The sequence below is a fragment of the Ceratotherium simum genome, chromosome 13 (genome assembly GCF_057802395.1).
Source record: "Ceratotherium simum simum isolate JZ-2026a chromosome 13, ASM5780239v1, whole genome shotgun sequence".
Taxonomy (NCBI): Eukaryota; Metazoa; Chordata; class Mammalia; order Perissodactyla; family Rhinocerotidae; genus Ceratotherium; species Ceratotherium simum.
In genome coordinates this window covers 39835041-39861902 of record NC_141912.1, presented here as the reverse complement: position 1 = coordinate 39861902, position 26862 = coordinate 39835041, and the positions used below count along the sequence as shown (strand labels likewise).

The 26862-nt window shown below is 38.7% G+C and overlaps 1 protein-coding gene across 1 annotated transcript in view; it reads right to left on the bottom strand.

Annotated features, from left to right (window-relative positions):
• DNAH8 (dynein axonemal heavy chain 8) overlaps positions 1-26862 on the bottom strand; it is a 290688-nt gene that overhangs the window by 229281 nt on the left and 34545 nt on the right. Inside the window, exons 10-18 of the mRNA XM_014782746.2 lie at positions 23997-24194; positions 21704-21780; positions 20159-20258; positions 19440-19559; positions 17995-18130; positions 14820-15007; positions 10435-10515; positions 9912-10028; positions 8680-8799 (exon numbers count right to left, since the gene is read on the bottom strand). Coding sequence (XP_014638232.2) covers positions 8680-8799; positions 9912-10028; positions 10435-10515; positions 14820-15007; positions 17995-18130; positions 19440-19559; positions 20159-20258; positions 21704-21780; positions 23997-24194 — 1137 coding nt within the window. The remainder of the gene's footprint in view (positions 1-8679; positions 8800-9911; positions 10029-10434; positions 10516-14819; positions 15008-17994; positions 18131-19439; positions 19560-20158; positions 20259-21703; positions 21781-23996; positions 24195-26862) is intronic.

The window sequence follows — 26862 nt, the reverse complement described above, 5'->3', positions numbered from 1 at the left end:
AACCCTGATCAAAGAACACTTGCAAAAGAACATATTTGATCCTTGCTGACTTGGATCATCTCAAATAATCAGGACAACTCACACTGCCATAAATGCCGGGGATAAGAAACTTAGCTGTACACACACTCCACTGCAGAGAAATTTCCCGTGTCAGCTGCCAACCCAGGGACCTAGCCATCTTCTTTTGTTCAACAAGTGGCACAATAATGCCACTGCAAAAACTGCCTATGTACCATGTCACTACCAGTTGAGGCCACACAAAGTAAAGCATCCTTTCCAGATAAGGGCCCCATCTCTTCTTGGGAAGACTAACTAGTCCTTGAAGATTAAGACCATTCTCACAACTCCGTGAAGAACAGACTGAAATACTGAAGGGCAGTCCAGGGACAGACTGGAAGACAGTCAACTGATTTTCTGGGGGTTTTTTTCTATTTTTTTAAATTGACATATAATTGATATACCACAAAATTTACCCTACTAAAGTGTACAGTTCATTGGCTTTTAGTATATTCACAGAGTTGTACAACCATTACCACCATCTAATTGCAGAACATTTTCATCATCCCAAAAAGAATCCCTATACCCATTAGCAGTCACTCCCCATTCCTGCATCTCTATAGCCCTGGTAACCGCTAATCTACTTCCTGCCTCAATAGAGGTGAAGGGGAGGAAGACCATCCTCTACCCACTCTGGGTCCTTTCTGGCTGGGCTACAAATTAAATTGACATGAGACCAAATAGCAGGAGAAAATCAAACAAAGCTTTATAACATGTATACATGGGAGAAACCAGGGAAACTGAGTTTCTCGACAAATGGCGGAGGTTTTCGCATTAAATAGTATATTCAGATAGACAAAGGAGGATGTTGGGGTAGTGGTTTGGGATTTCAGAGGGAAAGAAGACAATTTACATGGAGATGGAAATGCAAATGTTTGTCAGACAACTCTTTACAGGGCCACCTGTAGAGAATGTGGCCAGAGAGATAGAATTTTTGATAAGATGGGCTTGTTGGTGCCTTTCCTATCACATCTATTTCACATTCTACTATAGCTATCATATGGGAGTGGCTCCTTCCTGGAACAGGCCTTGTACGTTAAATTCTTTAGGCAGTTTGGGAGAGGAAGGTCAAACGTCCTTCAGAGAAAATAATCAAGGTGAAGAGACATATTTTGAGGTGGCCAATTTTGATCTCCCACAGAAGTAAGTTGATTTTGTTGATATAATTTTTAATACCCTTTCACGTATTTACCAGTGTTTTCCTATCATAACTTGGATCATAATATTTCCCTGATTTTCTATTCCATTTGTATATCTATTGAGATACAGATATGTCAGTCAGGGTTCAGTCAGGAAAACAGATGCCGCACTAGCTATTTTAATAGTAACTGCAGGAAGCAGCTACCATCCCTGGGGGGTTGGGGAGCACAGGAAGGAGAATGGAGTTATTAGAACCTGGAGCTGGGAAGTGAGGGAGCTGCCCAGCTGGTGCTGCTGCCTCAGGAGCTCAGAGAGGGACCTCATGGTGCTGGTCCATTTGAAAGGCAAATGAGGCTGATACTGGAAGGGCTGGAGAAAGCTGCGACCTGAGACTCACTGCTGCTGCCAGGATGAAGAGCTGTTGCCCGTGTGACAGTGTCAAGAACAGGAGGAAAAACAGGAAAGAGCAAGTCCCTTGTCTCTCCTCCACCTTCCTTCTAGCACACTATTGGCAAAGCCTAAAAGGGAACCATCTGGCCAAGGATAAATGCAGTTTGCAGAGTCCCAGCCCCAGCATCATAGAGCAGAAGGTGCAATTTGAAGCGGGCAGACAACAGCTTTTGGATAGTTAACATAACCTGTCCTAAAACCGTTTAGATGCTCCAAGCCAAGGAACACTGCCCTGATTGCAAATAGCCCTGCTTCCCAGATACGGTCTGAAACCACTGGTTAGCCCAAATTAGCCTCATCCTTAAAAACTTTGGCATGTTTCCAAAACTTTGCCCTGTCGTTACAAATCTTATTCTGCCTTCACTATAACGGCCCACCTGACGATAGGTTTGTGGGAAGGCAGCCCACATGTTACTAGAACTTAGATCTCTCTGCTGCAAGTGACAGGAGCATATTGATTGGCAGAGCCAGTCTTCAAAATTCCACCTCCTGTATCTTGACTTACAGTATTGAGACTTATCACCTATCTAATAAGAACAGCTTCTTCTGTTGTGCCATCAATGCAAACACCACATTCACACTCACTCACCCTTAATCTATCACAATTTCCTTCGTTTGTGTGATCTGTTACTCTTTCTATGCATATAAAAGTTCTTTGTTGGTGTGTTCAAAGTAAATTCTCTCTGGTAGTGTGAATTTCTCCCTGCTGAGCAGTTGATAGTGTCAGAACAGTTATAGGTACATATCAATAGAAGATGGTTTTCATTGTAAAGGGGATAAAAACAAGGAAACCAACATAGGAATTTCTTTACTCCTTTGTATTCTGTTCTTTTATAAGTGAGACCTGGTATGAAGTGCATATAGTCAGATTCTAGGATGAGTGAGAAGAAAATGACAGGCGGGAAAATACCCCTTACCCCTGGTCAGGAAACAGGAGCTTTCTTCTTCAGAAAATTTCAATTGCTAGAAAAAGACCAGTACAGCATTCAAAGGGCTCTCTCTCCTAGAATGACATGAAATCCAGGAAATACAGCAGACAGGGAGAGTCCCAGGTGAACAGTTTTGCAGCTGACCTGAAGAGTAATCAACCCAGGTTGAAAGAGGGATTCAGAGGGCTCTCAGGGGAGGTCTCTTGGGGAGGTCTCTTGGGGAGAAAATAAATGAAATTATACTCTCATATAATAGTGTATTTGAAAGAAAATGTGAAGACAAAGGCAATTAGAAACCCCAGTAAAAAATAAAAGTTGTATAATAAAAGATATATTACATGTACATTACATGGTTCTGCATTGGCTAATATTTATATAAGCACAATAAAGTGTTGCTATTTACAGCTACTGTTTAACTAAAAAAAATTTTATAACTATATTGAGAAGACAAGGGACGAGTGGTAGAGGATAGGGTCAAAGAGCTAAATTCTCACTTACTAAAGTAGGAAGATAATAATGTGCAAATTTGCCAACTCAAGAAATACTACCCCTAGTATATTACTTAGAGATGCAGAAATAATACTATAAGAAATAGCTAAAAGTTAAAAATAAGTGCCTTTCCTAGCACCCAGATTGTGATCTCCAAATACCATTTTCCACTGGTAACATGAAAAGGAATGAGCGCTGCCTGGAGAAATGGGTGATCCCAGGTCTGGGGCAAGAAATGCACAAGATGAACCTAAGATATCCTATAGTTCCAGAAAGCAAGGAAGCTTTCAAAGACTACTGGAGTCATATCAAAAACACAGAAGCCAGCCTGAAACATTACACTGGACATAGATGGCAAAATCTAAACATCAAAAAGAATAATGACTGTAATGGACTGAATCCTTCAAGTATATAATAATTCATAAATTCATAATGATATTTAAACAATTTAAAACTCAATGGTCATTTTATAAGTTGCTAGTGAGCCAACTGATTATTCTGAAAACTGGTATATAAAAGGAAGATTGAAGCAATAACCTGACTTTTCTGTACAAATGCCATTTCAGAATAACCAACCAGTTAATGAGGGAAATTTCTTCTTTATAGAACTATTTTATCCATAAATGCTAAAATTAGAATATCAACATTTTGCAATCTTCAATAAAATAATGGCTCTAGGCAACAATAATCAAGGGCTGCTAGAAACCTTTAGGTGAAAGGTTGGTGGGAGACTTTATAATGACGGATAAAGCTGACTGCACCCTGAGCCCACTGATCAATCTTATTATCACTAAAAAGGAAACAACCTGATATTATGTGCCTCCTGATGTAATGCAACAGGAAATACATAGCGTCACCTGTGAACTAGTCTCTCAGAAAAAGAAAATAAATTGAAACTGAACTAAACCAAGCCTTTAGATCTAATTACAATTTACAGTAAATTCAGGGGATAGAGAAATATGTTAACATTTTAAATCACATTGCTAGGATGCAATCAGCAAAATCGAGAACATGAAAATTGTGCATGGCAAATGATCCTATTTCTTCAACAAATAAAGAGCATTAAAAGAAGGAAAGTGTCAAAGGACTTGAACAGACATTTCTCCAAAGAAAATATACAAATGGCCAATAAGCACATGAAAAGATGCTCAACATCAGTAGTCATTAGGAAAATGCAAATCAAAACCACAATGAGATACCACTTCACACCCATTAGGACAGCTACTACGAAATTTTTTAAATTTTAAAAACAGAAAAAACATGTGTCGGCAAACGTGGAAAAATTAGAACCTTCATACATTGCTGATGGGAATGTAAAAGGTGCAGCTGCTGTGGAAAAAAGGTTGGTGTTTCCTCGAAAAGTTAAACATAAAATTACCATATGATCCAGCAATTCCTCTCTAGGTATATGCCCAAAGGAACTGAAAGTAGAGATTCAGATATTTACACACTAATACTCATAGTAGCATTATTCACAATAGCTAAAAGGTGGTAAGAATTCAAATGTCCATCAATAGACGAATGGATAAACAAAATGTGGCATATCTATACAATAGAACATCACTCGGCCATAAAAAGGAATGAAATTCAGACACATGCTCAATATGGATGAACCTTGAAAATATTATGCTAAGTGAAATAAGCAAGACACAAAAGGATAAATATTGTATGATTCCACTTACATGAGGTACCTAGAATAGGCAAATTCATACAAACAGAAAGTAGAAGAGAGGTTAGCAGGAGCTGGGGGAAGGGAGGAATGGAGAACTACTATTTAATGGATACAGAGTTTCTGTTTGGAATGATGGAAATGTTCCGGAAACAGATAGTGGTGATGGTTACACAACGTTGTGAATGTACTTAATGCCACTGAACTGTACACTTTAAAATGGTTAAAATGGTAAACTTTATGTTATGTATATTTTACCACAATAAAAAGGTTGCAAGTGAAAAAACAGGAAGGATGATAAAAAGAAACTTGAGAGACATATCAACCAAATGCCATGTACGCAATGTGTGAACCTATTTGACTCCTAATTCAAACAGACCAACTTTAAAAAGACAGTTTCTATGAAAGCTAAATATACGCATAACCTATGATCCAGCGATTTCACTTCTGGGTATATACCCACCAAAATAAGCACTTAGGTCCACAAAAAACATGTACAAGAATGCTCAGTGTGTTATCGAAGCTATAAACTATCCAAATGCTCTCAACAGTAGAATGTATAAATTGTAATAAATTCATACAACGGAATATTATATAGTAACTAGAATGAAAGAACTACTGCTTCACACAGCCACGCGGATGAATCTTACAGACCCAACACTGGACAAAATAAGCCAGATATGAAGAACACACGCTGCATGCCTCCATTTATATGAAGGTCAAAAATAGACAAAACAAATACACAGTGATAGAAGTCACAATGGTGATTACTTCTGGGGGGGTTATTGCCTGGAATGGAGCACGAGCAATCATTTGTGGTGAAGCAAGTGTTCTGTATCTTGATCTTGGAGATGGTTACAAGGGAGTATCATACGCAGACATTCTTTGAATGGTGCACTTATGATTTGCACACTTTGCTGTATACACATTACATCTCAATAAAAAAGAAAAAGACATGGGCCTAAAATGAAAAGTAAGCTGCCCCCAACCTCCAATCACTGTCTCTCATGAGAGGACGGGCCACACTGGTGGTAGTGATCATGAGCAGTGGTGGTGGTGGTGGCAGCCAGGGCGGCAGTGGCCATGTTACAAGAAAAAGTAAACTGAAGCTTCTATGGGGACTTTTTTTCCATAACCAAAATACCAGATAAGGCTATGGATGCCTCACAAGGGTAGGAGGCTGGAACTGAGACCTCCCATCCCCTTCCCCTATATAACATCAGGAAAATCAATGGCTATGGTCTCAAGGAACATTAGCTATCTTGGTTGAGGCTCTGGGCTGGAGGGACAAATTCTCCCTTGGGAATTTACAATCACTAGCTTACCTTCACACGGGTTTAGGACGTGATTTTATACTACCTTGTAGTTTAGGAAATTCTATCCTCTGAGAAACTAACATAAAGTTGTCCTGAGTTGGTAAAACAACTAGGTACCATATAGGAGCAAATAAAAATGGACAGGTTCTCAACCAAACGGACATGTGTGATTTAGCTCACAATCCAAAATACTAAAACCATGAAGAAACAAGCCACCCTGACCAAGAGTTGGCAGAAACAGCAAAGAGCAGAATTAGAGCCCCCAATTTCTTCAGATAATGGAATTGTTATAAAATATATTTTAAATGTCTAAATAAAAAATAGAATCAAAAACAAGAGAAAGGAACAAGATTATATAAAAAGACCAGATATATTTGGAAAAAAGAACAAAAAATAACTTCTAGAAATAGATAAGTAAATCAGGGAAATAGAAAACACAAAGTAAGAGGGTAGAGAGTAGAAGTATATCTAAAATATATTTACAGTTAGAGTAAATGTAAATAGATTAAAATTACCTCTCGAGAAAAAAACAGAGATTTTTCAGAGTAGACTAAAAACAAAATCCAGCCAAATTTTCTTTATAAGAGAAAACCTAAAATAGGAGAACCCAGAAAGGTTGAAAATAACAGAATAGAAAAAGATACGGCCCCGTGGCTTAGCGGTTAAGTGCGTGCGCTCCACTACTGGCAGCCCGGGTTCGGATCCCAGGCACGCACCGATGCACCACTTGTCCGGCCATGCTGAGGTGGCATCCCACATATAGCAACTAGAAGGATGTGCAGCTATGACATACAACTGTCTACTGGGGATTTGGAGAGAAAAAGGGAAAAAAAGGAGGAGGATTGGCAATAGATGTTAGCTCAGGGCCGGTCTTCCTCAGCAAAAAGAGGAGGATTGGCATGGATGTTAGCTCAGGGCTGATCTTCCCCGTGGAAAAAAAAAAAGAAAAAAAGAAAAAGATACACCTGGAAAATAATAACCTAAAAAAGCTGGTGTAACTATATTAATATCAAACAAAATTGACAAAGGATAAAAAGCTTAATCATGATAAAAGGAACAAACAGCCAGGAAGATATAATCATTTTAAACTTGCATGCTCCAAGAACAGGAGGTTAAAATGGGTCATTTAGTGTTGTCTCCATTACAGCCAAGGCCCCAATGCTGAGAACAAATGATGTTAAGATCCTACACATTACAAAGAAGGCAGTCCTTAAAAGGTAGCAGGAGAGGCAAACTCAGCCCATTACCCACCTTGAGGTTATAGAAGGAAAGCTTGATCATTGGTAGAGACTTGGTAGAAATAAGTGTAGGGAACTTCAAGAGAACTACACAGAGACTTTGACCCTTGTCCTCTAGAGTTTGGGTATGGAGGGGCTGACCCATGCCTACGTAGTCCTGAGGCAAGAGGACTTGCTTAGGGAGTTAGAGGCAACTATAACTCCTAAGGGCGGGCCGGCCCCGTGGCTTAGCGGTTAAGTGCGTGCGCTCCGCTGCTGGGGGCCCGGGTTCGGATCCCGGGCGCGCACCAGCGCACCGCTTGTCCGGCCATGCTGAGGCCGCGTCCCACATACGGCAACTGGAAGGATGTGCAGCTATGGCATGTAACTATCTACTGGGGCTTTGGGGGAAAAAATAAATAAATAATAATAACCCCTAAGGGCAAGAAGAGGGGTCCTGAGAAGAAGAAGCTTAATTTCCATAAAAAGAGGAGCAAAGACGCCTGTTTCCCATGGGCCAGATTGGGCCCCCTGAGATGAAGCCACACCTTGGTTGTCTTGAAAAGGACAAGGTGACCCAAACCAGCACAGTAGGTATAGCTGAAGCACAAGACAGGCAAGAAAGAAAAGAGTTCAGTTCAAGACATAAAGTGAATGCTTTTGAGAGATTGTGTTACATGCCAGGCCTCAAAAGTGATTAGATAGGATTCCTATCTTTTTGCGCTTTCGAGCCAATGGAGGATAAATAGGTATTCAAGTAATTTCCATATTTTGTGATGCTGAGGAGGTTAGGTTTTATCCTGTCGGGACTGGATGTCACTGCTATTGAAGGGCTGAAGCTGGGGAGTTGCACAATCAGATTTCGTAGCAATGTGGAGGATGAATATGATGGGGCCAGATATCGAGGCTGAGACCCGTTGGATCACAAGATCAATTGCTAAATTCAAAATGAGCCTAAGGGGCCTGGCCTAAGAAAGGGGTAATAGATATGGAAAAGAAGAGGCAATTCAAGCAAAATCTGAGCAAGAGACAAAACCCGGCTAAGCCTTAAGACTGACTGGATTTAGGAAGTGGGAGTGAGGAGAGAAGTCCAGATGACTCCCAGATTTTTGGGTGAAAGTATGTGGAAGTTACAACCATAAGAATAGATAATATTGCCCTGGGAGCAAGCACAGAGGAAGAAGAGCAGGGAACTCCAGCATGAGGTTGAGGACATTAGTAGGATAATGTCTAGGATATGGCTGCGGGCTTGAGCTGTTGAAGCCTTGTAAATCTTTGGAGCTGAGGATGTCCAAAAAAAGCTAGAATGTCTAAATGCTACTGACACAGATTTCTACTTTTAGATTGTAAACTCACATCTTAGGTTTATGAGCTAGAATTTCTATGATCAGAATATAATACATAAATCATACCTCATTGAGCGTCAACATATCTTCTACTTTGGTAGCACCACTTTCAGGCAGGGAAATTAACACGGTTTTGGCTATCTCCTTTAGAACTGTATCAATTTGCATTTCACACAAGTCACTGATCTATCAACAAGGAAAAAATGTGGAAGAAAAGTCTTCTTTCACCCAAAATGTACTTGAGTTATCAATTAATTTAGAGGGCTACATCTGGAAACTTGCATCCTAAGCCAAGCATAATTTGGTGGAAATTTTAGGAGTACATCTGCAAAGAAAGCTTGACCTGGAACTAAAGTTTTATTGAGCAGCAACGTGTGCCATAACCTCATCTCTGTTATCTCCTTGAATCCTCATTCCAGCTCATGAATCATTACTATCCCAGTTTTACCGCTAAAGAAACCAAGGCTCAGAGAAGTAAAGCAATCTGGGGAGGAACACATAACTAGTAAAAGGCAGAGAATCATACCTAGGTTTGTCTGAAGCCCAAGCCTCCGAGTTTTGTCTGTTACACCATGCTGCCACCACAGACAGACTAGCACATCTAAAAAGATATGCATGTTCTATGCAGCAAACGTCAGAAATCAATAGATTGTCTCCAGTTATATGACTGCCTCCTCTAATTAACATTAGATGCATTAATATTAATACTTAAGCATGCCATTCTGCCATCTTCCACAGTCTACAATTATCCTATTTTCTAAACTACACTGTGGAGTTGAACCATCTTTTATGTGTGTGTGTGTGTGTGTGTGTGTGTATGTTTGAGGAAGATTATTCCTGAGCTAACGTCTGTTGCCAATCCTCCTCTTTTTGCTGAGGGAGATTGGCCCTGGGCTAACGTCCGTGCCCATCTTCCTCTACTTTATATGTGGGATGCCTGCCACAGCACAGCTTGATAAATGGTGCAGAAGTCCACGCCCAGGATCCAAACCCGTCAACCCCAGGCCACTGAAGCGGAGTGCATGGACTTAACCACTACGCTACCAGGCTGGCTCCTACCGTGGAGTTGAACCATCATTTTGACATATTAAAGGCAAGGTAATTCAGAGACAAGAACAAGGCAACCCTAAGCGAAAAGGCCCCAAAGCAGTTAAAGAAAATGCAAAGCATTATTTTTTTTAACTTAATGGATGTCCTTTTGGTTAAAAGTCATACCCTTTATCCAGCCTTCATAATCAAACTATTACTTATAGCCTGCGTATTAATGTAGGTAGTTTTTAAAAATTTACTTATCATACCTTCTTTAAAAGTTGATTGAACATATCCAAAACTGAGTCAACTTCCTGAAAGAAGCTTTCTAGTGTTAAAGATGACCATGTTAATATTGTGAGCCCTTGTCTCAACACAGACTCCACCTAGAAAAAGAAAAAACACAACAGTTTCCATTATTAACAGGAGCATCTGCATTTATTTAAAAAAGGCTTTATTTTATTACCTGGAAATATTATAGGTTATATTTCCGTAATTATATTTCCCCTCCATTATACCTAGTAAAGGTGACTTTTTGTTTTTAATCATCTCTGGCTGTCCACAAAGCAATCATGGATTCTTAGAAAGTGCTCATTATTTAGATTTAGCTGTTTTTCAAAGGCAACAAAACTTAGACAAGAAATCATTCTGTAGGAAAAATAGAGCTATAAAATTGAACTGGAAAGATAGAGGGTCTAGGCAAGAATAGATGTTTTAAAATCCATAATCTATAGAGCCGGAATCTAATTTTAAACAACAGGGAAATCAATATAAATCTTCAGCATTACCAACCTTTTTCATTTTAGGGGTCATCAGATTGACAAATACAGAAGGCACTTCCTGACATAACTCATCATAATATTGCAGAAGACCCTGTTAAAAGTCAAAATGGCACGTTTTACTTTAATTTATTTTAAAGTAACAGTCATATTTTGATTCATACCAGGAATGTTTCATTATATGTGTTTCCTCATAGTCCTGCCAAGATGGAGGCTGCTCATTTAAATTTATACTAATTTACTGTAAATTACCTGAGCATCTCCTTTAAACAGTGAGTCAATGGAGCTTCCTAGATTTGCATTTTTAATATTTATTATTTAATTGGCTTTCTAGATTTATGCTATTTTAAATAGTTTGGATAATTATCTTTTCATGGTGCCTATCATTATACATTTTTCCCCTTTCTGTTCCTTGTCTTCCAACATATTAAAGCGTACTTATCACTGATGCTACATTTGTTTTCTTGAATCAAAATAAATGTACACATATTCAGAATTAATAAACTTTTCTATTTTCTTTTAGATATTTTTTAGACATGAACCACAATGATCAATTTTTGGCCATTTTTTAATTTATTGCACTATGTGATGGGAGATGTGGATTCAAATTAATTCTTCTCAAATTAATAATATTAAACTGTTTCAATGTTTACTTAATAGTTTCAAAGTTATTACTTCCTTTCCTCCTTTTCTGTTACTTTTCTGTAGTTGAACTTTTATGTATACTTGACACTTGGCAAAGGACTTTGACTTTCATGATATCATTCACTACTATCTAAAATCCTGTAAAACGTAATGCAAGTGATATTAACTTCAATTTAAAACAGTACTTTGACACTCAATCCTCAATCCTCCAAAGTCACAACTTGTTGTTAGTACTGTCAAGTCGATTCTGACTCCTAGCGACCCTGTGTATAGCAGAGCAGAACCCTGCCCAGTCTTTTTGCACCATCCTCTCATCTTCTGGTGCTGTTTCAAACAATGTTCTGTTGCTATTCATAGGGTTTTCATGACCAATTTTTTCAGAAGTGGGTGGCCAGATCCTTCTTGCTAGTCTGAAACCTATACAACATGGGCAACCCTGCTGGTAGGTGAAATACTAGTGGGATAGCTTTCAGCATCACAGCAACATACAGCTGCCACAGTATGACAACTGACAGACAGGTGGTGTGGTTCCCTGACTGGAAAATGAAACTGGGCAGTGGTGGTGAGAGCACCAAATCTTAACAACTAGACCACCAGGACTAAAGTCACAACTAGGTACAAAAACCTAGGGCTTTTGAAGCTGAAACCAAAGTTTCCACAATGCCAATGCTCTTCAGAGTTTTTTGTATGTATATAACATTTAAAAACTATTTTGGTAAGAGCTAAAACTACTAAAGTCTTAGAAGAAAGTATATGCATAAATCTTCGTGATCTTGGATTAGGCAAAGATTTCTTAGATATAGCACTAAAAACACAAGGGACAAAAGAAAAAGTAGATAAATTGGACTTCATCAAAATTTAAAATGTTCATGCTTCAAAAGACACTATCAAGAAAATGAAAAGACAACCCACAGAACAAGAGAAAATATTTGCAAATCATATATATGATCAGGGATTTGCATCCAGAATGTACGAAGAATTATTATAACTCAATAATAAAGAGACAAATAACTCAATTTAAAAATGGGCAAAGGGGGCCAGCCTGGTGGTATAGTGGTTAAGTTCGTGCACTCCACTTCAGCAGCCCAGGGGCTTGTGGGTTCAGATCCTGGGCGTGGACCTACACATCACTCATCAAGCCACGCTGTGGTGGTGTCCCACATACAAAAGAAAGGAAGGTTGACACAGATGTTAGCTCAGGGCCAATCTTTCTCACCAAAAAAAAAAAAAAAAAATGGGAAAAGATTTGAATAGACACTCCTCCAAAGACCTACGAATGGTCAATATGCACATGAAAAGATGCTCAACATCATTAGCCGTGAGAAAAATGCAAATCAAAACAACACTGAAATACCACTTCACATCCAAATTATATTCAAATGAAAAAGACAAATAATAAACAAGTGTTGGAAAGCATGTGGAGAAATTGGAACCCTCATACACTTAATCTATAAAATTATATTAAGAATATTTTTTTAAACTTGCTATTAAGGACCATTGTCCTTATCCAGAAGTCTAACTCTGATTTCTGATAATCTTTTCACTTTCTGCTTTCCAACTCCAATCTTTCCCTTTGTTTGCACATCAGCATTTTAATACTATCAAGAATCAAAAATGGAACAGAATAAATAGCCCAGAAATAAACCCACGCATCTATGGTCAATTAATTTACAAAGGAGCAAGAATATACAAAGGAGCCAAAAATATACAATAGGGAAAAGACAGTCTCTTCAATAAATGGTTTTGGGAAAATGGGACAGCCACATGCAAAAGAATGAAACTGGACCCCTATCTTATGCTATACACAAAAATCAACTCAAAATAGATTAAAGACTTAAATTTAAGACCTAAAACCATAAAACTCCTAGAAGAAAACATAGAGGGTAAGTTCCCTGACATCAGTCTTGGCAATGCTTTTTTGGATTTAACACCAAAAGCACAAGCAACAAGGGGCCGGCCCAGTGGCGCACGCAGTTAAGTGCACGCGCTCCACTGTGGCGGCCCGGGGTTCACCAGTTCGGATCCCCAGGTGCGTACCCAACGCACCACTTGGCAAGCCATGCTGTGGCGGCGTCCCATATAAAGTGGAGGAAGATGGGCACGTATGTTAGCCCAGGGCCAGTCTTCCCCAGCAAAAAAAAAAAAAAAAAAAGAGGAGGATTGGCAGATGTTAGCACAGGGCTGATCTTCCTCACAAAAACAAACAAACAAAAAAAGCACAAGCAACAAAAGCAGAAATAAACAAGTGGGACTACATTAAACTGAAATGCTTCTGCACAACAGAGGAAACCATCAACAAAATAAAAAGGCAACCTATCAAATGGGAGACAATATTTACAAATCATATGTCTAACAAGTAGTTAATGTCTAAAATACATAGAGAGGGCCGGCCCCGTGGCTTGGTGGTTAAGTGAGCGCGCTCCACTGCTGGCGACCCGGGTTCGGATCCCGGGCTCGCACCGACGCGCTGCTTCTCTGGCCATGCTGAGGCCGCGTCCCACATACAGCAACTAGAAGGATGTGCAGCTATGACACACAACTATCTACTGGGGCTTTGCAGGGAAAAATAAATAAATAAAATCTTTAAAATACATAGAGAACTCACACAACCCAATAGCAAACAAACAATATGATTAAAACATGAGCAGAGGAACTGAATAGACATTTTTCTGAAGAAGACATACAAATGGCCAATAGGAACATGAAAGGATGCTCAACATCACTAATTATCAGGGAAATGCAAATGAAAACCACAATGAGCTATCACCTCACACCTGTCAGAATGGCTATCACCGAAAAGACAAAAAGTGACAAATGTTGGCGAGGATGTGGTGAAAAGGAAACCCTAGTGCACTGTTGGTGGGAATGTAAATTGGTGTAGCCACTATGGAAAACAGTATCGAGCCTCCTCAAAAGATTAAAAATAGAACTACCACATCATCCAGCAATCCCACTTTGGGATATATACTCAGAAGAAATGAAATCACAATTTCAAAGAGAGATCTGTACGCCCATGTTCATTGCAGCATTATTCACAATAGCCAAGATACGAAAACAACCTAAGTGTCTGTCAATGGATGAATGGATAAAGAAGATGTGATATATACACACAATGGAATATAATTCAGCCTTGAGAAAGAAGGCCATCCCGCCATTTGCGACAACACGGATAGACTTTCAGGGCATTATGTTAAAGTGAAATAAGTCAGATAGAGAAAGAGAAATATTGTATGATCTCACTTATGTGTGGAATCTTAAAAAAGCCAAACTCACAAAAACAGAGAGTAGAAAAGTGGTTGCCAGGGGCTGGGAGGTGGGGGATATAGGAAGAGGTTGGTAAAAGGGTACAAACGTTCATCTATAAGATGAATAAGGTCTGAGAATCTAATGTATAACATGGTGACTGTAGTTGATAACACTGTACTGTATAAATGAAATTTACTAACCGAGTAGAACTTTAATGTTCTCACCAAAATGTATATATAAATATGTGAGGTGATGGATGTGTTAATTAACTAGATGGGAGAGGAGTCCTTTCACAATGTATATGTATATCAAATCATCACAATGTACACTTTAAATATCTTACAATTTCATTTGTCAATTATACCTCACTAAAGCTGAAAAAATAAAAAGAATCTACACAGTAACAAATTTCCCCTCAATGCCACGTCAGCACAGCTGCAGTGATATATTTTGCTTTTACAAAAAAAAACTCCTTCAAAAATAATTAGAAAATATAATCTATCTTACCTGCAAATACAATTTGTCTGCTTTCAATTTACTTTCCAATTTTAGCAATCTCTTTGCCTGTTCCGGTACATCCAGCTTCATTTTTAGCATGCACTTAGTTTCCCGAACAACTTCCAAAATTTTGGGATCAAAATTAACCAGCAACTTCCCTGTTTCTGGATGTCGCACAAAAAGTGTGGCTTGTAAAGCTACAAATAAATGATTGTTGACATTACTTATTCTGGATTTCTTTTCTGCTTCCAGCTCTGTTTACATCCCTGTTTTCCTCATTGGACTACTGACTGTTTAAGAGCGGAACAGTATTTTTGGATACGCCAGGTGCTAAGGCACAGCGTCTGACAAACGGTCAGTGCTCAAAACTTAGATAAATGAATGCGGAGTGTCTGCAAAGCCATAAATCAGATCCAGAGAGATAAAAATGGACCAAGAGTGGATAGCCTTTGTGCTGTGAACTGCAATACTTTTCTGAATGAGTCTAAGAGAGCTGTATTACAAGATTAGTTTATTTTTATGAATTGTGATTTAACCCCTGGGAGAGAGTTGGAAAATGTGCACAAGTACAAAATATGACACACCTCATAGATTTCAAACCTTTTTCTATGCCTAACCCTCAAACTAGCTTTTTTAAGGAGGTTTATTTGAATTAAATCTCCATCCTGAATTTCTGATAACTAGGCTCAATATCAGTAAGAAATATTTATTAAACACCATTGAGCGTGAACTCCTAGAATGTAGAAGACTTTTTTACACTACATCTGAACTACTACATGAACATCATTCATATAAATAGGCATTTTCAGATACACTTTTTATTATGAATTGAGATACATAATCCCAAACAGTTTGTGCTGATTATTTGTTATCCTAACATGAGTTATTTCTAAAGTCATAATAATAACACACTTATAGACCAGTATGTGCTAGCTTGACTTACATCTTCTATCAACAAACACTACTAACATGAGAATTTCACATGTATCTTCCAAGCCTCGCATTACTTCACAGAATGTGGTTGCATCGAATTTCTAGTAAAATAAAATAGTCTGTATATCCCTTTGAAGTTAGTTGACTTTCAGTCACCAGATAAAATTAGTCTCAATATGGTTCTTAATGATGCTGGTTTCATGAAGATTTCAACCAAAAAATTTACCCAATTCATTTGGAATCTTTTTAAAATTTGGCTAGAAATTATTTATTCTCCCAAGTAAATTCCAAAAAACCTTTGAACATTCGTTTAATAAAATCTGTCATCCTTGAGGCTGTACTGAGTGCTCTTGAAAGGACAGCGTGGTCAGCCAGACCACTAAGAAAAATGACAGGCAGGAAGTCTGGTCCAGGACTCAGTGAACATTTCATTCTAGGTGAATCATCATCAGTGAAACTTTACAGAGCAACCAACTGAAAGAGGCCAATACTAGGTCCCCAATTATTATTCCAAGTTTCCATATAGTTAAATATAGTCACATCAATACAACTGCAAGAAGTCTTCCAGAGCATTTCCACTAGACCGTGTTCAGATGAAAGGCAAATTTGAATCCTGGCTCTCCTACTTCCTAGCTGTGTGATCTTGGGCAAGTCATTTAACCTCTCAGTACCTCGGTTTCCTCATCTGTAAATGAGGATAATAATAGTTCCTTGTAGGGTTACCCTGATGATTAAAGGAAGTTGTGTACTTGAAGTGCTTAGACAAAGCCTGGCATATGGTAAGCACTATGTAAATGTTAGCTATGACTGCTATTTAAAGGATATAAAGATGAAAGCACATAGAGAGTACCCTGGGAATATGTAGCGCAGATAAGACAGATCTATAAAGCAAGAAGTGTCATGAGAAAGAACTACAGATAAAGGGTATGGAGGACTCTGTAGGAGGAAGACATTATTACCTGCCAGGAAGAATAAGGAAGAGCTTTATGGAACAGGTGACTGTTGAACTTGTTTTTGAATATGTGCAGATAAGAGGAAAAATCAGTGGGACAAAAAAAAAGTAGAAAAGTGCACAGCATTATAGAATCAAAATAGTACATGCTCCAGATGTCAGCTGTAAAAATTCTCTTTTGCCCTTTTCCATAATGTGAGTTTTAACCTTCTCTGATGCTCCTTTGAGAGTGTTGCTCCATTAGCAGGCTTTCATTAGGATCCACTGGGTCCTGCCATACACATTACCCAGAAACAGCTGGCCTGATAGAAGTGGCCTATTAAAGACTTAACTAAGGTGCCATTTGGGGAAGACACCCTGCAGGGTTGGGGCGCTGTCCTCCAGGATGCAGTAAATCATCAATGGCCTGTAAATAGTGCTGTGTCCCCATATGAGTCTAGAACCAAGAGGCAGAAGTAGGAGTAATCCCTCTCACCATCAATCCCAGTGACCAACCACAGAATTCATGCTTCCTGTGCCAGCAATTCTGTGTTCTGCTGATCCTGGCATGGGAGGGAGAAACCTTTCTACCAGGGAACACAGTCAGAGTTCCACCAAGGTTACAGATAAGAGCTTCAGGTTAAGATGGAACCAAGTAGAAACCTGAACGGACCAACAATTGAGCCTACACAATAACAACAACATCCCAGATAATGCCAGCATGGATGGATGACGGCTTAGAACCATCCATCCCCACCTCACACTTAACTCTGCCCAACACCTTGGCACCTCTCAGAAGTACTTAGACACAGTCCTAATACTCTTAATTTGATGGAGCTTAAAATTGAAATTAAATTCAGCTATAGAAAAAAAAAAAGAAAGAAAGCGAGTGAGGGAAGAAGGAAGGAGGGAGGAGAGGGAGGGGAAGGAGGGAGGGAGGGAGGATGGAAGACAGGCAAAGCTGCAATTCTTTCTCCCCTGACGGGGACTGAGATTTGAATCTATAACATGGTAAAACCAAGTAGGAAAACTTTCCTAAATCTATGGGGAAATATCTATAAAGAGTTTTTTTAATTTACTTTTAAATACTGTTTTTCAGAGGAAAGTCATAATCTAAGTATATCATGGCAATTTTTGTTTATAAAATCAGAATATTATTAACAACGGTAAAAAAATAAATAATTGCATCATCTCCAAATCTAAATTTTTAACCATCACAAGATTATATAAAAGGAATGTAAAAAATTCTCCAGAACCATGAACCCATTCAAAATCACTTAACATGCCGTCTGTCGCATAATTGCACAGTCTTATACACACCGTACTGCAACTGAGAGATGTCTCTGACCCATGCCGTATGATAGACCACCTCGAATTCCACCAGAACATAGGAAATTTTGTTATACTGACGAATGACAGCTTTACCTTCCACACTGGACAAAATTTCTGAGTTTTTCTGTTTTTTAAGGGAAAAAGAAAGATTTGTGTTTAAAAGACTGCTGATTGTTTTCATGTCTAAACCACAAAGCTGTTTATATTTAAAATGACATCAAATAATTATGCTACCAATTTAGATTTTGCCTCGGAGTAAAACAGAGATGAGAAAGGCTGTACAAGCTAGAGATGGAAGTACGGAAACATTATCAGCATTATCAGCAGAAGCGGAAAATTAGAAAAGGAAATAAAGGATTTAAAAGAGAATTCTCTAGCCCTCAGCCAGCCCCAGGCATTGAGAGTCTCAACCTTCAATTCTCTATTCCCTCCCCATTTATCTGGACAAGATAAAATGGACTGAATTTCCTTGAACTGTGAACATCAGGGCAAATTCCTAAATTCCAGCAGTAAAAAAATGTAACTGTATACCAAGAACAAAAACCAAATTTCTTTATGTAAAAATGGAAAGTTCTATATTTGGAGCCACATACATCAAAACCTGGGCAATCTCTGCTCTGCCACTGCAGAGTTCATCAGCAATCAATCCCCATCCTGGCCTCTTTTCCAGGACCAGGGTGACAATTTTCTTTTTTTTAATAAATAACAATAAAATAAATGATAGCAGCCAAACAGAAACAATGAAAATGTAATATTTCATAATGCTTAAATAATAAAATTACTTGCAAGACTATTGTTTGATAGTTATTTTGTTCTGTATTTAGGCATAAGACTCAACACCAAGCAAACCAACTCTGCTTTGCTACTCTGTCTCTTTAAAAAACAAAACAAAAGAGAAAACAAAGAGAAGACAAACTGGCAATTTCAGAAGGCCAACAGAGCCTGAGAGTATCCTGGTGTTTGCCAGAAATCTAACAATCTTAGGGACACAGAGAATGAATGTATTCTACTATCCTCTGCTCTAGGTCTCCGTTCTCCATACAGGAACATACTCCCTGAGTATATCTTCACCTTCATTAATACATATCAGTGACCCATCTGTCCACATAGAGAAGTGAGCTTCAGCACTAGGCCTGTACTTTGTTTTCAAAACAATCATTTTTTAAAAGCCTTTATAAAGTGCCCTGTATTATTAAAGTCATAAAATTATAAGATCACCCCTAAGAGATAACTGCAATTAAATGGGCTTATCTACCAAACATGAAAGAACTGGCTTAGCCTCTCTCAAGCATATTTATGAACTAAACTTTCTTCATCCAGTAAAAGAATTAGCTCTAACTACTTTAATGGACACAGATATTATAGGATAAAATATAATTCTTGTATTAAAAACCATCATAATCTACATACTGTAAATTTAGCTAGTGGCTTACAAAGAAATAGTTGATGGGCTCACTTATCCGGCGGTAGAGCTGCCTCACCCAAAGTATTTTTCCTGCTATCGGGGGCATGTTGCGAGCAAGAGGGGGGTCATCTTTTTGAGAATGATAAAGCTGCAATTAAAGATCTGGTATTAATGTCTGAAATTCAATACAATGGAAAAGGCAAAAAATATACAGTTATATTTGCATTGGTGTTTTACCGTTATTCACATTTTACACACAGGGGGTAGTCAATAAATATGTAAATGCACTTCAGAGATGATAATCTGAGGCTCAGAAACTATGATGTTTACAATATATGACACGTAATTATCTCTTAACCCTTATTTCCCATTACATGTATATTTTTTTCTGCCTTTTATCCCAAATTTAAAGGAGGTATTCAAAAGAAGAAGCAACTAGCTCCATTATTTCTGTCAAAATATTCTCTACAGCCCATATTTCTGTACACAAAAACATTAACTTAAATGGGCTTTCCTATACACATATAAATTCTACTTGAAAAGACAGTTCTTAAGAGCAAAGGAGTGTAAATCTGGCTGTCCAGCGACGCACTGTCCGCGCCTTCCCACATAAAGCAGAGCGTCACAGCTGCTGAGCAGTGAAAGGACAGCTCTGAAACGCTTGCCACAGATAGCAACGGCAGATACTTTCAGAATATTTCTCTTTTTGTACTAAAGTACCATTCTATTCACAAACATGATACTTGCCTTCTTAGTAGCTTCAAGTTCAGCCACGTAACACTGAAGAATTCGCTCAACTGTGTGGTTTATTTCTATTTGAAGACAGGGAATATTCAGCTTCTGGAATCTAAAAGCAATTGAAGTTGAATAATTAAAAAGTAAATGAGAAACATACTTAAGAATTGCTGCAGTCCTAAAAATCCATTCATTCATTTGACAAATATTCATACCAGGCCTCACGCCATGTCCTAGGATACAATGATGAACAAGACAGGTGTGGTTCCAGCCCTCCTAGAGCCTACAGTTATCTCATGGAGAAGGTAGATATCAGTCAAGAGTCCGGCCACGCTGAGGCCGCGTCCCACATACAGTAACTAGAAGGATGTGCAGCTATGACATACAACTATCTACTAGGGCTTTGGGGGAACAAAATAAAAAATAAATAAAAATTAAAAAAAAAAAAGAGTTACATAAATAGTTATTTAAATTACAAGGGTGCCAGAAATGTATACAACAGGGGAAGCCACCCAAGTCTGGGGAATCAAGAAAGACTTCCCTGAGAAAGTGACACTTAAACTGAGATTGAAAAGATGAGTGGGGAGTTGGCTTAGCAAAAATGGAGGGGAGCTCATTGACTGGCCCTCTGCCAATATTAAGGCTCACATAATTCCAAATAGCCACAATCAGATAATGATTTTTGTCAGCCAAATATCACTTCCACTTACAGACTAAATGATGCACAGGAAGTACGAGAATCATAATGTTCTGATACTAAAATGAATTGACACCAGTAGACTATAGGTAAAAAAAAAGAGAGACAGAGACAGAAAGAGAGAGACAGAGAGAAATTGCCAAGAAAATGGTACCTGCCACCTGTCTGTGCAATAGTCACTCATCAAAATCATTTTATGTCTGTTTTGACTCTTATGATGGTCTCATGAGGTAAGGTCTCAGGAGGCATGATCCATCATTATAGAGATGTGGAACTATGGCAAAACCAGATCCAAACTCGGATCCCCTGGCTCTCAGGGGAGAGTTTCTCCCAAACATGGGTCATGAGCCCTTCCTGGGCTGGAAGGAAACAGCCTCTAGTCCAGCTCACCCCTCTTATCCAGACTTTCCTGCGGTTTAGAGGAGCATGCAGTCAGGAATAGGGGTAAAGAAAGCTGCAGGGGCACTCAGGAGGGAAAATGGAAAGTTTGGGGATCTATGACTCTTAGATAATTTCACTTTTAGAAATCCTTTCAGTACACAGAATTAAACATTATTTGTTCCCTTTCCAATAACAGCTATGAAATTAACCTCAAATATATTACAGAGCTGGAGGGAAAAAAATGTGAAATAATTTCATTTTCTTATTGCAAGACTTTCTGCTACAAAAAAATACAATGAAAAATATCATACTATAGTTTGAATTTTTACCAGTCTATTTAATGGTACTTGAAAGATTAATGTTTATAAGTTTTAAAGTTTACACAGGAGAGATTTCCAAGCACATCTTATTTGAAACCGTATTTTCAAATATAAAGTTACCCCACGTAGAAACTATACTGCTTAATGCATTATAAATACCTTTGAAGCAACTGAAGAGCCTGCTGAGAAGATAAGATTTTTCCAAAAGTACTGTTCATAAATGCCTGTATTTGTACCTAAAATAAAATATTAATATTTAAATGATTTGGGGCATTAAGGAAGAAACTATTTCGTTTAACAACAATCAACGATTTTCCTACGGAATCAAAATAGCCTTAAACACACCTACCATCTAAGCATTGAGAACGGCACTGACCAGTATGGTGGCCACTGGGCACATGTGGCTACTGAGCCCTTGAAATGTCGCTACTTGGAAAGGAGATGTGTGTAAGTATAAAAAACACACTAGATTTCAAAGACTTAGTACAAAAAAAAAGAATGTAAAATTTATCATTGATTTTTATATTGATGACATTAAAATTAGATCTTGAATACATTGGGTTGAATCAAGTATATTATTAAAATTAATTTCACCTGCTTCTTTTAACTATTATTCATCTGGCTACTAGAAAATTAAAATTACTTATGTGGTTTGCATTTGCTGTTCATTATTTATTGGATATTACTGACCTAGAGAATTTATGAAAGCAGTGAATGTCCCTTACCAAGCACATTTCTTTGGGATTTAGAATTTCTAAGCATGTTGGTAGAACACTGTAATGACACTATAGACACCCAGGGTCAACAGGTGTCATTTTCCAACACTGCTGCTCTCAGAAGCCTCTTTGCCAGTGCTAAGGACGAACGGGAAGCAGAAAATGTCTTCTGAGATTCCCACCATCCCTAGCAGTGGACTCCAAACTCCTGGTACCCAACTGATGGAACTCTCAGTTTGAAGCACTCTTTGCAAATTACTTTCACTTACAGATTATATTGGTATGGTCTACTAATATATACCACACCCATCAATCAACACTGGAAAAGGAAGGAAAGTTAAAACACTGATGCCTCTTTTTGAATATTAAAAAGTTAATATGGCCTCTAAATTTACTGAAAGCTAAAAATTTGCATCTAAGATCACAGTAAAGTCTTTAAAACATATAATCTTTATTAATAAATCATAAAACAGTTTAAGCATTAAGTTTAAAAAAAAAAAAAAAACAAGTTCCCATTGCCAAAAAGATATAACTCCCAAAGCATTTTGGAAGCAAACTCTACTCTGCCCAACTAGCCAAACACTAAAAGCAATAAATAAAATATATCTTAATATAAACAGTCTAATTTTCAAAAACTGAAAGGAAATCTACTCAAAAAGAAAAAGTGTTGTTGTTAGAATTTTAGGATCTTTCTTATTTATATTGCCCAGATTACATGTAATATACTTTTTAAAGTCTTTAAAAAAAAAATGAGAAAAAATATATAATTTTCCTCACCTTCATGGCAAGAATTTCAGACTCAGGAAGTAGACAGTGTGTATTCCTGTCCCTCCCCGTGTCTCCAGGACATTCTGCAGCAAAGAGGAAACCATTCCCCAAGGCTTAACCTGGGTTTACAGTAGTTTTCAGTAACAGAGTTACTGAGGTCATATAAGCCCAAAAAGTGAGAGGGAAATATGTTACAGTCTCATCTGACATACTTTTTAACTACCCTTCATCCCTCTGGTGTCCCTTAAGCTATGACACACAGGATGAGGGTCTCTTAAGCTGTAGAGAGAATGGGGCCATAAAGTGCAGAGCCAAGGGCAGAGCGATCCATCTTCCTAATTTGTTCTCAAATCTTTTCACATTTAAAACAAAGACTAAGGATTACAAATGTTCTCTTAGACTGGAAAAATGACATTGGCTCCTTGGCACAACAAAAATCAAATACAAATTTTAATGTAGACTAAAAATAAACCCTAGATACAATAGCCCTTTGGGCTTCTGGTTATTCACTGAATCTTTTATTGAATATACTCATTTTTAATTTTAAAAAAAGGAAAATATTTTGTGGACTAGATAAAAAATTATTCACACTGGCAATTTTTTTTTTCTTGGTGAGGAAGATTAGCCTTGAGCTAACATCTGTTGCCAATCCTCCTCTTTTTGCTGAGGAAGACTGGCCTTGAGCTATCATCCGTGCCCATCTTCCTCTATTTTATATGGGACGCCGCCACAGCATGGCTTGATAAGCGGTGTGTAGGTCTGCGCCCGGGATCCGAACCCGCAAACCCTGGGCCACCCAAGTGGAGCATGCGAACTTAACCACTAAGCCACAGGGCCAGCCCTACACACTGGCAAATATTTTTGATGAATTTGCAAGAGTGACTTATAATAAATAGTAAATACGTGAATTCCAGTACTATTCATCATATTTCAGCTTTACTAAGGTAAAAGTATGTATAACTACTTACCTCTAAACCGTTGATTTTTGCCATGAACTCTAAGAAATCTGTGTCAAATTCTGTCCTTCTTGGATCCAGAATGTCATATTGCTTTTTCTTAACCCCTTGATAGATATTTTTGAATTTTATTGCCATAATATCTATTCCCTCTATGGTAGAATTACTCAAGGCGGAATATGTTTGCACAATAGTTATCATTTCTGTAATCTTAAAGAAAAAAGTGTTATTTCATTTTAAAAATGAGAAATTAGCACCCTTCCCTAAAATAAGCTCTTCATGAAACAATGATTAAAAAAACAAACCAATAAACAGGCCCTAGAATCATTTACCTAAAACCAACCAGAAGAGAGAAAATGAAAGACAAATCTCTGTCCCAATCATTACTGCTCCTGGATGATTTAAGACAGATGATGTTTTGTCATATCCAGAGAGAGTTTACAATCTTTCTCAAAATTGGATCATTTTGTCTTTCAAGAGGGGAAAAAAAAAAATTTTGAGTAAAAGCCCTTGCAGATGTCAAAATAGCTTCATCCTTTTGTTCTTGAGAATTTTCTAAAAATCACTTCACTGGATCAATGGATTCAAAAGCTTTACCCCTCTTCTTGGCCCTCACTATTGGTCTGACAGGCGACACTAGCATAAATTCACATCACTTCTCCCTGGGTACCTGCATTTAGATAAAGGAAAGGCCCCAGAATCCTGAAGGATGACTGCAGTCACTTCTGACCCTTGAAGAGCCCTGGGAAACCGTCATAATGAACTTTATTTCAGAAATGGCTGCCTCTATCTCAGTGTACCAACACCACCTACTTCACCAAAAAAAAAAATCTTTCATGTCTACAGGATACTCAGTTCCTTAATCTTCATCAATGATTCCCTATTTTGATTCCTGCTTTAGAGAACAATGCCCAAAGCTCTCCCAGCCCGGCCCATTCGTCTAATGGCCAAAAGGAATAAACTCGTTTTCAGGGGAGTCCTCCAAACACAAGACACCATGGAGAGAACATTACTGGTCCTCCTAACACAGCCAGCAGAATTCGCATAAGATCCTGCGCATGTCAACCCAGAATGAGCATGAGAGTAACTGTCACTCTTATGCCACTATTTCCGTACAGTTCCAAAAACCCACTGTCATCCTAGAAGCCACCCAAATCTGGAGGAAATATAGGCACCTGGAATTTACCTGAAATTTACAGCATGCTATAAATAGTCTATACAAACATGAGAAATATCTGAGTTTCCTCCTAACACATACATTCCACTCACTTTAAAAAACAAAAAGAAACAAAGTTTAAAAAATAAAAATAACTATTCTAACCTGCTAAGACTCTGCCCTTTACCCCTTACCTTACCACCTGGCCCCCAATGGCCAGAAACTGGGATGAAATTCCTGTCACTAATAGGTTCTCTCTACTGTCCATGGGTGAATGAGTGGTCATCAAGAGGCAGAAACGGCAGTCAGTCTCATGCTTGGCCCTTCAAACTTAGCCAACACATCCCTCACCCTCATGCCACATAGCAGCAATATAAAAGCCATGGTACTCAGCCATGACCTTGCTCTTGCTTGTTTGTCCTGATCTTGGCTTTTTCACCAGCTCTCTCTTTGTCAACTTTTGACCCCTCAGTAGTGACAATCAATTTATAATCTCTTCTCCACTCACCAACCTCGGCATCTTTTCCAGTTCTCCACATGCTATGATTCCTTCCTCTCAGTGATGGGGTAGGGACTTTACTCATAGTCCCTACCCCATCAACTAGCTCCATTTCCTTAAATCTCCCCCCAGCAATACCAGCTTCTCACCCCTTCTCTTCTCTCCCACAAATGTTCAGGTTGAGAAGAAAACAAAACTAAACCAGAGCTCTGGGAATCACCAATATTCACCAAAATTTACATGGCAGGAAGAGGAAGAAGAAACAAAGGATATTGTACACACTTAATTCTGGCTCTTTAGGACAAACTAACACTCAATGCACCATCAAGTCTCTACCTCCCAAAAAAAGGTGCATTTGAGGCACCCTAAATTGACATACTAGCACCTTCCTCGCTTGTTCCTTAAAGATCCCCGACATCTCTACCCACCTCCGAGGTCTTGGCTCTCTAACCCCAATCTCAGTCCTGTTTGTCCTTTGACTTGGCACTTGGCTATACTGACATTTGAATGTCAGTTTTTTCTAATAGGCTCTGACTTACCTTGCCCTTCTGACTCTCCTTTTCAACTATGTAAAAGTACATGGGGGTGGCCCAACAGTGGTCCCTACTGTGCCCCACTCATTAGGGGAAGCCCATCCAGTCAGCTCAGTAATCACCTCTAGGGGATTATGCAAAATCCTGGCCACACTTCAGGGTAAGTTTTACAGCCCCATCTTTGAGAATCTGAACACCAATATCCACCATTACACCTGGGAGAGATGCCAGTCAGCCAAGAGATTCTTAGCCCAGGGGAGCTGGGATAATCTAGTAATCAGGATGCACTTCAAATAGGGCCTCTAGGGAGTGCAGCATTAGCTCTGGTTGCTGAGCTCTTGTGGCATGAAGTCGTATTCTTAAGACTAGAGGCAGGGCTTGTCCAGAGGTAGGGCAGGGGGAGTGGCTAATGCAGCTGGCCATTACCACCCACTCCCTCCAGCATCAGGAATGCTTCAGCTGCTACTTCACAGATATACGTCCATCATGTCCAGCATTAGACCTGCCGCCAAAGATCTTTACTGCCAACGGGCTAACTATTAAAGTCCAGCCCTGAAACTCTAGCAAACGTAAAACTGCATCTAGGCTGGAAAGGATCCTGGCTTTTGGAAAAAATAGGATAACCAGGACCCACCTCCAGGTTTACAGCCTAGTGGATTCAGAAACATTAAGCACATTTGTGGAACAGGT